General features: G+C 36.6%; 1 protein-coding gene across 5 annotated transcripts in view; it reads left to right on the top strand.

The window, feature by feature from the left end:
* The window catches only part of SALL3 (spalt like transcription factor 3), a 25,505-nt gene extending 18,558 nt beyond the window's left edge, over positions 1-6,947 (top strand). For 4 of the 5 annotated variants that reach the window (XM_060774949.2, XM_060774950.2, XM_060774953.2 and 1 more), the window contains 3 exons: positions 1-1,124; positions 1,341-1,681; positions 3,957-6,947. The exon at positions 1-1,124 is cut by the window's left edge. In XM_060774949.2, coding sequence (XP_060630932.2) covers positions 1-1,124; positions 1,341-1,681; positions 3,957-4,388 — 1,897 coding nt within the window. In that variant the 3' untranslated portion in view covers positions 4,389-6,947. Of the gene's footprint in view, positions 1,682-3,956 lie in introns of all 5 variants that reach the window. The other variant, XM_067467482.1, reaches the window with a different exon arrangement.
* The last annotated feature ends 2,753 nt before the right edge of the window (positions 6,948-9,700 follow it).

Below are 9,700 nucleotides of genomic sequence, written 5' to 3' on the forward strand. Positions count from 1 at the left end.
ATGTGGGCAGGTTTCTGCAGTACCCACACCTTCAGTTCCTAATGCTATTACAGAAAATAGCATTTCTGCAAGCCTCTCAAACTCTGTGCTTCCAGCATTGACTGACCAGTTCAAGGCTAAGTTTCCATTTGGTGGACTACTAGACTCTATGCAAACATCAGAAACCTCAAAACTGCAACAGCTTGTAGAGAACATCGATAAGAAGATGACAGATCCAAATCAATGTGTCATTTGTCACCGTGTGCTCAGTTGTCAGAGTGCTCTCAAGATGCATTACAGAACACATACAGGAGAAAGACCATTTAAATGCAAAATTTGTGGACGTGCGTTTACTACAAAAGGCAATCTAAAAACACATTTTGGAGTTCATCGAGCAAAGCCACCACTTAGAGTACAGCATTCGTGTCCTATTTGTCAAAAGAAATTTACAAATGCTGTTGTCCTTCAGCAACACATTCGTATGCACATGGGTGGGCAAATACCCAACACACCATTACCAGAGGGCTTCCAGGATGCTATGGATTCAGAACTTTCCTTTGATGAAAAGAATGCAGAAACACTGAGCAACTATGATGATGACATGGATGAAAATTCCATGGAGGAGGACCCAGAGTTAAAAGACATGGCAAGTGACCCCTCCAAACCGCTTATACCTTATTCAGAGTCATGTCCACCTTCCCCACCATCTGTGATTTCTAGCATTGCGGCCCTGGAAAATCAAATGAAAATGATTGATTCTGTCATGAACTGTCAACAGATGACCAATCTAAAATCTATAGAAAATGGGTCAGGGGAAAGTGACCGTTTGAGCAATGATTCTTCATCAGCTGTAGGAGATCTAGAGAGCCAGAGTGCCGGGAGTCCAGCAATGTCTGAATCTTCTTCCTCCATACAAGCTTTATCTCCTGAGAATAGCAACAGTGAAAGCTTTAGATCAAAATCCCCAGGTTTTTGTAACCAGGAAGAACCACAAGAAATACAATTAAAGACAGAAAAGCCCGACAGTCCACTACCACGTACTGTTGAAAATGGAGGTGCACTGGATCTGACAGCTACCAACCCAGGAAGACCACTCATCAAAGAAGAATCCCCTTTTAGCCTGCTGTTCCTGAACAGAGAACGTGGTAAGTTTAAAAGTACTGTTTGTAATATCTGTGGCAAGCCTTTTGCTTGTAAGAGTGCATTGGAAATTCACTACCGCAGCCATACTAAAGAACGTCCATTTGTATGTACAGTCTGCAATCGTGGGTGTTCCACTATGGGTAATTTAAAACAGCACTTACTGACACACAAATTAAAAGAGCTGCCTTCTCAGTTATTTGAACCCAACTTTACTCTAGGTCCCAGCCAAAGCACTCCTAGCCTGGTCACCAGCACTGCGCCTACTATGATCAAAATGGAAGTGAATGGCCACAGCAAGCCGATCTCATTGGGTGAGGTTCCACCTCTTCCAGCTGGAATCCAGGTTCCTGCTGCACCACAGACAGTGATGAGCCCAGGCATCACTCCTATGCTGGCACCCCCACCACGTCGAACGCCCAAACAGCACAACTGTCAGTCATGTGGGAAGACCTTCTCTTCAGCAAGTGCACTACAGATACATGAACGCACCCATACTGGTGAAAAGCCATTTGGTTGCACAATCTGTGGTAGAGCTTTTACCACAAAAGGGAATCTTAAGGTAAGAAGGGAATCTTCTTTGAACAAAAAAAAACTTGAAAAGAACAGATAATTGTAACAGTATGAAGGATTCAAAGCATTTAACCTGATATTCACTCCTTCTCTTTTCCTCATGTAAAGGGAGAGAATGAGATATGGTTATATTGTGATTTGCTAACATTATATTAGGCTGAGTCTAGACATCGTGCTGTAGCATCATTGAGCATCATGAGAATGAGTCCCAAGGAGATTAGCCACAATTTCAGATTGCTTCATATTAGCCACAATTTAATATTGCATCTAAACCTCACACCACACTTATTCTTAGCTTGTAAATCCTGGTTGGAGTTCGCCAATTTGAAGATGACTTGAGGTTTGGATGATGCAATAAAGTGTAGTTAATGCAAAAAGGAAAGCAGAGTTTCCAGATTCCTTAGTCATGATAAAGAAGAAGGAGAAAGGGACATTCATGAACCTAAAGATCACTGTGACCCATTCTTATCTAAAGTGCGGTTTTGTGTAATATCTGAATAGTGAAATGTAAAACTAATATATAAGAACAAGTGTTCTGTGAGTACACATTTTAAAATTAGCTATATTGTTATGAAGCATTGTGTTGCTTTTTTTTACTAACGACTTTTCCATTTTGTCAAAATAACTAAATAACCTATACAGAAGAACTGTATATGCAGTTTTACTTATACAGTATATGCATTATATGTGTATATTAAATATTCTAAAGCATTATTTAAAAGTGCAGTAATGTCTGCATTTCTAAAACAATTTTATGAGGATTTTGTTTTTCTTGCAAGATTTTAAGTTATATATTCTCAGATGTGTGTATCTCACAATAGTAATGGTAATAGTAATAGTTATGGTAGCAACCCTTTAAAAAATTTGGTCACAACAGATAATATTGGTACTCCTCAATAGCTTTCTGGTCATGCCAGTTTAGTGTGTTAGAATGCAGTCCTCCGGAGTTACTAAAGGTAATTGGGAAATGCATTGCACACCTAAATTTCTAGCTTGCCTCTAATGTTGAGAGATAGTGCAGGTTTTTGTTCTTACACTAAACTAATGTTTAAAATACTAAATTCTGGCCCCATTTTAATACCTACACAACCCAAGTAAAATTAAAAAGGCTACAGGCAGTAAAGGGGAAACCCCATAATTAGCATTACTCCCAGTCCAGTTAAAATTTATCTTAAATAAGCTACATAGAAATCAACTGGTTTAACTTGGTTGTGATTAGCTTGTTCTATTAATCTCTCTTGTACTTCAGAGAATTTCATTGTTCTCTCGGAGAATTGGAATTGGAGTCATTTTAAACAGCCTAGAGCCATTTAAGAATCATTGAATCTTAAGACCTGGTCATGAGAATAGAAGATTGCTCTGTTTATTTGGAAGACCACTAATTGCCCTCTATTCACGCACCCCTCCCCAGTGCACCTATACTCTGGAAGTATATTTCAGGAGTGCACCAAGGGCAACAACCTTTGCAATTCCTTCTTTTCATGTGACAAGATACTTATATCAAGGCGACTATGCCTGTGGGAAAAATGCAACGATTATACTGTTGTGGTAAAACAGGATACTGTCTGGTTTTATCTTAAGTATTTTAAAAATGATAGAAATCTTTGCAGTTCGGTAGATACTTTTGAAATCCTATATGGAGGTTCAGTAGACCCTCCTATTATAATAAGACAAGACTCAGTTTGATTGTGGTGGGCTATTAACTTCCAACTAAACATACATAGAATTGTATTGTCGGAATCATGGCCGGAATCACTGGGTTGTTGTAGGTTTTTCGAGCTGTATGGCCATGTTCTAGAAGCATTCTCTCCTGAGGTTTTGCCTGCTTCTGTGGATGCTTGCCACAGATGCAGGTGAAACGTCAGGAGAGAATGCTTCTAGAACATGGCCACAAAGCCCGAAAAACCTACAACAACCCACATATAGAATTGTATTTCATACATCTTTTTTTTCTTTTAAATTAATCTGACAGGTTTTTCCAAGTTGAAGAAAAATAACTTATATATGTCTACTGAACTTTTAAAGATAGTACACAAGAACTTTCAGGTTTATTTTTAGCTTTCACTAAACAATGGGAAATGTGCATATTAACATTTATTTTTGATGCAAAAATAATCATAAGTATGCCTGAATTTCATTTGAAAGTGGTTGGATCTTAAAAGGAATGTTATGTACAGACTTCTATATACATTCTGTGTATATAGAGTCATTGCAGTTTTGCTAATGTGCCAATTTCCCTTGCTTTCTTTGTTCTTTCTCCAAAGGTTCACATGGGAACGCATATGTGGAATAATGCCCCTGCGCGGCGTGGCCGACGACTGTCTGTGGAAAACCCCATGGCTTTGTTAGGTGGCGATGCTCTCAAGTTTTCAGAAATGTTCCAAAAGGATTTGGCAGCTCGGGCAATGAATGTTGACCCAAATTTTTGGAACCAATATGCTGCAGCTATTACAAATGGACTTGCAATGAAGAACAATGAAATTTCTGTCATACAGAATGGAGGCATCCCCCAGCTCCCAGTAAGTTTAGGCGGAAGTGCCATTCCGTCTTTAAGTAACATTACCGCTGGAATGGACAAAGCCCGTACTGGCAGCAGCCCACCCATCATTGGTTTGGACAAAGCAAGTTCTGAAACTGGAGCCAACCGCCCATTCACAAGGTTTATTGAGGATAATAAAGAGATTGGCATAAATTAAGAGCATTCAGTACAAGTAACTGCTGGACCACTACTCAACACAACATTTGTTCTTTCATGTACAGTTTTGGGAGTTAAGCATTAGTTTCATGACCTAATTGCCTAGGTTCTCTTTAAGATTTTGTCCCATAGCAGAAATGCATAACTTTGTGTCTGCTGAAAAGTTGTCTTGCAAAATTTGCATGGTACTACTTTCAACAGTGAGCTGACTGTTAGCGAGAACTTTGGAACCATTTTAATTTAAGTAAATGATAAATCACGGCATAACTGCATTAGGTGGAGGCTAAATTGATTCAGTTTTTGTTCTGTGACAAAACAAAATGCTACCAACCGAGTAAAAGGAAGCTTCACAATGGCATTTCAGTCCAGCTCCTTCTTCGCTGGTTTTGTTCCTTTCTGCTAGAAACTTGAACTATGTTTTTAGAAATCCTCTAACATTCAATAAGTGATTTAGTATCCTAATGCTGTGTATGATTACAGTATTCTTGTCTGTAGTATTTATAATGTAAAGATAATGCGGGTAACAGACAATATACTAGCCCCATCCTTAATGAAGCTTTTGTACTGCAAAATACACATGGCTATGTGATTTTTTTAAAAGCAAGTTTTGTTTTATTATAAATAAGTCGTTTATTTCAACGCAGGCAAAATTGTGAAATTTTGTTGGGAAAGATAGCATGCTTTTCATGTGCAAGTACCTGTCAGTAACAAACCATTTTAATTTAAATATTTGTAGCTGCTATGTGGACAGTTGTTCTATTAAATGAAAAATGTAGTGTGGACTTCAGTTCATGGTTGGAAAACAAGTTACAGACAAACCTTATCACTATAGATTATTCACAACATTATAAGCAGTTGTGAGTAAAACATTTCATGTTATCAAAGGCTGTACAATAAAAAAGGCAGTGTTTGTATAATGTGGTTGCAAACTCTTAATTTATACTATTGCACTTTTAGTACTTTATATTTAGGGAGGTTTGTCTATAATTTGAATCTGAACAAAAGATGTAAACTATTTTATAAATAGTACTTTGGTTTGAGGAAAAGGGAAAGATATTTGTTGTGTTTGTCTTTAAGGTCAAACAGTATGAGAGATCTATGCTCCTTTCAACAGGAAAACCACTAAGAACTGTCAGATTCTTGAATATAATGGGGCCTGCCATTTCTTAAACTGAAATGATTCATTTAACTTTTCTATAAACCCACCCTCTAGCAGACCTTTGATATGTTAATCCTAGGGCTGTGATATCAGCTCAAGCCTAGGAGAGGCTAAAGAAAACATTGTGTAGGCTTAATTTTGCTGTAATCGGTTCTGTCTCTTTCCCTCCCACCCACAAGCTAGATGCTGACTGCTTAATAGCACTGGTATGTAAAGCAAAACAGGAAAGAATAATATTAAGTATCTGTACAGCAATTCCCAATTCTGACTAGCTTTTTTAACATTCTAAGATTTATTACAAAGCACAATGTACTCTAATTATTCGAATATAATTTTCAGTTGTTTTAAGCATTGTTTAAAATTGTGACTAAAGGGAATGTTTCCACTCTTAAGCTAGGGCGCTGGTGAGGCTGGAGCGTAATCAAAACTTGAACAGTAAATGTTTTGTGTACTACCTCATTTTTGTGCATTACAAGTATGGTGGAGTCTGACACTATGAACCTCCGTCCAACAAAATTGTCCAAGGGACATTATGGGTAGCTGGCAAACAGCACAAGATGTTTTATGGCCCCAAAGAAAGAATCAGACAGTAAAGTCTTCTGAAGTTAAGACTGGGGGGAAAATAGGACAATCTCTTTCTTGTGCAACAACAACAACAACAAACATTACTGTAAGAGGATGGACTGCTTCTGCCGTCGTGTCACTGAATGAAAAGTTCTAAAGACTTGTTAGTGGTTTGTTTCTGTTTTGAAATGAACAATGAACTGCGGCTCTGTTTTCTACAGCAATGATACACAATATATATGTGCACATACACATGCATATATCAAATGTATATGTATGTATGTGTGTATGTGTATACATCTATATGTAAAAAATAAGACATCCTTATATTCTGACACCTTCTACAACCAGTGACCACCATTTGTGTTTGGGGTGTTTCAAAACTGGGAAACAAAACTGAGGTGGCTTAATATTGCTGTTTTTCAGCAAATGAATGTGTTTATTTATCTGTGTCCATTTCTGGTGTGCATTTTTTTTGTTTAGTATTTGGTACCATGTAGTGTTATCTCTTCTCCCTAAAGGATGTGCATAACTTAAAAAAGAGATGTAAAGTATTGTAAATAAGATGGCTGATGAAGGTACAGTAAGACTGACCCAATTTTGTATTCAGGGTTAGGTCTTTCCTCTCTGCATGGTGAAGAGAGACACTATTTTTATACTGCGATACCATGTAGGGCTAGGAACCTCCCTGAACCAGCTGGGAATTGTTACCTAGATCCAATATTTTTTATTATTAAATCTTGTTGGCTCGACACATCTACTGATTGAAATGGATGTCTTAGTCTAGGTTACTATTTTTGTCACATGGAATTGAATAAAATGCAGGATGTAATATTATCTCTGAATTTGTGTTCCATGATTATTCTAATAATTGAGTGAGATACAAGACAGAGGCTGCTCATGACAGATGTCAGTGATTTTTAATTGTCAAACCAGATAGTTAAATAAAGGGGAAACCTTATATTTATATTGTTTGGACATATGTGAGGGAATAGGTGTTGGGAAACTATTTTATGCAGTAAAAATCACAGTGCCCTGCAAAAAAAGAAAAAAGCAGTAACAAGAAACCAAAGTGACTGTGTTCTGAAGCAATCCTCTTTAGCTGCCTACCTTTAAACTTATCATTCTATTAAATTCAGTTTACCCAAACTACACCACATTTTTTCCCTGTGAACCAGAGATTCAATTGTGTGCATACAATAAGTAGTACACATCCAAATCCCACCCCCATTTGCAGTTTCCATTTCTGTTTTGGTTGTTGCTGAAGTGGTTACTACTATAGTAGGAAACCTTGCACAGATCTGGGGTGTATGAACTATTTGATTCTCAGTGAATAGCTGAAACATGCCACATTTCTTGTTTTATTTTAAGCAGGGAAATTTCTGCATTGAGACATTTTGTGTTATATATATATATATATATATATATATATATATATATATGGATTCAATTAGTGTTAGTATAGTACTGGATTCCAAATATGGCTCTTTTAGTTCAAACAGTACATTCTAATAGTGACATCTGAACTCATATAGCTGTGGCTAATATGTGCTAGAAAGATATGTGACCCACAATAGTCACAGAGAATGGAACCAATGCAAATCCCACTGAATGAAATATTCTTGCACCAATGGAACAATTCAACAATTATACGCTAACCTTTTAAGCAATGAACATAAACATTTAGCACCTAGCAAAAATCTTCTGCAGCTACGAACAGAAACATGATTTTACTTCACTGAGTTTATGATAAATGCACCAGTTGTTCTAATACAAGAGAATGTAAAGATGACTTGCAACACTGTGTACATTTTGTTCACATTGACTGTACAGGGTTAGTCAAAATGAATAGGCCAATAAGAAAATTAATTGTATATCTTATTGGCCTATTCATTTTGACTAACCCTGTATATCACTGTAGAAGCTGTTGAAGGTGGAAATGTAAACTTGATGGAATCAGGTTATTTAGCACTGGGGGCCAGAAGACTACAATAAAATACTTGTAGGTTTGTGTGGGATGGAGCCTTTCCTTAAAAAATAGTTTTCATCTATGATGGATGGAGATCATCTTGGAATAGAATTACATGAAAGGCAGTCTATACAGTAGTTGCTTAATGTAAAAAATGTTGGAGAATAAAATAGTACTGCTAAAAATACATACTTAAAAGTGTAACATACTTCTTACCACACACTACAGAATTATAGTGCTAGCTATTTCATTTTTTTATATTACATATGTTTATTAACAGTGTGACAGCATTACAATGGACATTGGATACTCCAGCAGAATAATTGGGAGAACCCCCCCCCCTCCCATCCCATTTTGTCAATTCTTCATTGGTTCAGAGCAATTTCAGTGAGAAAAATCTTGATTTGTTAATAACTCAGAACCCTCTGCTTTTTTTTTTTTTTTTTTTTTTTTTGCAAAATTATAAATCAGAATAAATGTTGTCTGGGAAATGGCTTGTCCCCAAAAAATCTGCTTAAGTTTATCTCCCAGAGATGTATTTTTTTTATCTCTCTTAACTGACCAGAAACAGAAAAAACAGCTTGTTTTTACTAATGCAGATACCTATGACATTAGAAGATTTCCCATCCGAATGTGCTTCTTTGCTCCAGTACTGAATAACTGCAAGAGAGGGATGGTCCAAGCATTAGTAGAAAAATGCCTCTGGGGTGTGTGTTCTTCTTTATTATTAGCATTAATTGTAGTTCTTCTGAAAGTGCGCATAAGAATGTAAAACCTTAAAATCAAAACTTCTAAAAGAGCATAATGCCACTTATGAAAAGAGAAAATTAGCAACATTGCTACTTGTTCTTATTTTAGGAATAGACAGCAGAAAAATTACAGTGGAAATTGTTCGTAGTTGGGGACAAAGCAAACATTTCTAAAAATTCTCAGCTGATAATGGTGAATTGCTGAAATTGCTGTGTAAGAAACTGAGGAGCTATCATGAACAATAAGCATGAGAGATCAGTTTTCCACACTCTTAATAAATAAAATAATATGGATGTGGCTTTGAAAACTGCTTTAATTTTTTTTACCATGCTTTTAAAGTTTCAAATGCTCCATAGCTGGTCAGATCAAAAACTGCCAAACAATGCTTTCTGGAATTGTCTTTCTTTGGTGGTGAAGTGGAATCATCTCATGAACTTTCTAGTTTGCTTGTGGAAAAAGAATGCGAAGCTATCCTAATGAGAATTAATTTAATTAATTAATTAATAATAAAAGCAATTTACATGCAAATAAAGTCCAATTCAGATGTTATTGAACTGAACCCTGTAAACAAGTGAGAGGGGTTCATGCCTGACTCCATCTCTTCTTTCACATACCACTAAATGCCTATTGCTGTAGAACAACACCAGGAAAAAAAATAGAGAACCTTCCCTATTCATATAGGTTCTTCCCATGAACCAAAACACTATAAGATCTCCATGTGAGATCATGTTGCCCCATTTCACATGTCTTTCAAAATATCAACACATTGTTTTTAAGACTCATGGAATATCTACCTAAATATGGTTAAGACTGAGCTGCCATGACCATGCTATTTTTATGTACTTTGCTTTCCCATTTGTTTAAGTCACCA

This window comes from Anolis sagrei, chromosome 4 (genome assembly GCF_037176765.1).
Source record: "Anolis sagrei isolate rAnoSag1 chromosome 4, rAnoSag1.mat, whole genome shotgun sequence".
NCBI classification, from domain to species: domain Eukaryota; kingdom Metazoa; phylum Chordata; class Lepidosauria; order Squamata; family Dactyloidae; genus Anolis; species Anolis sagrei.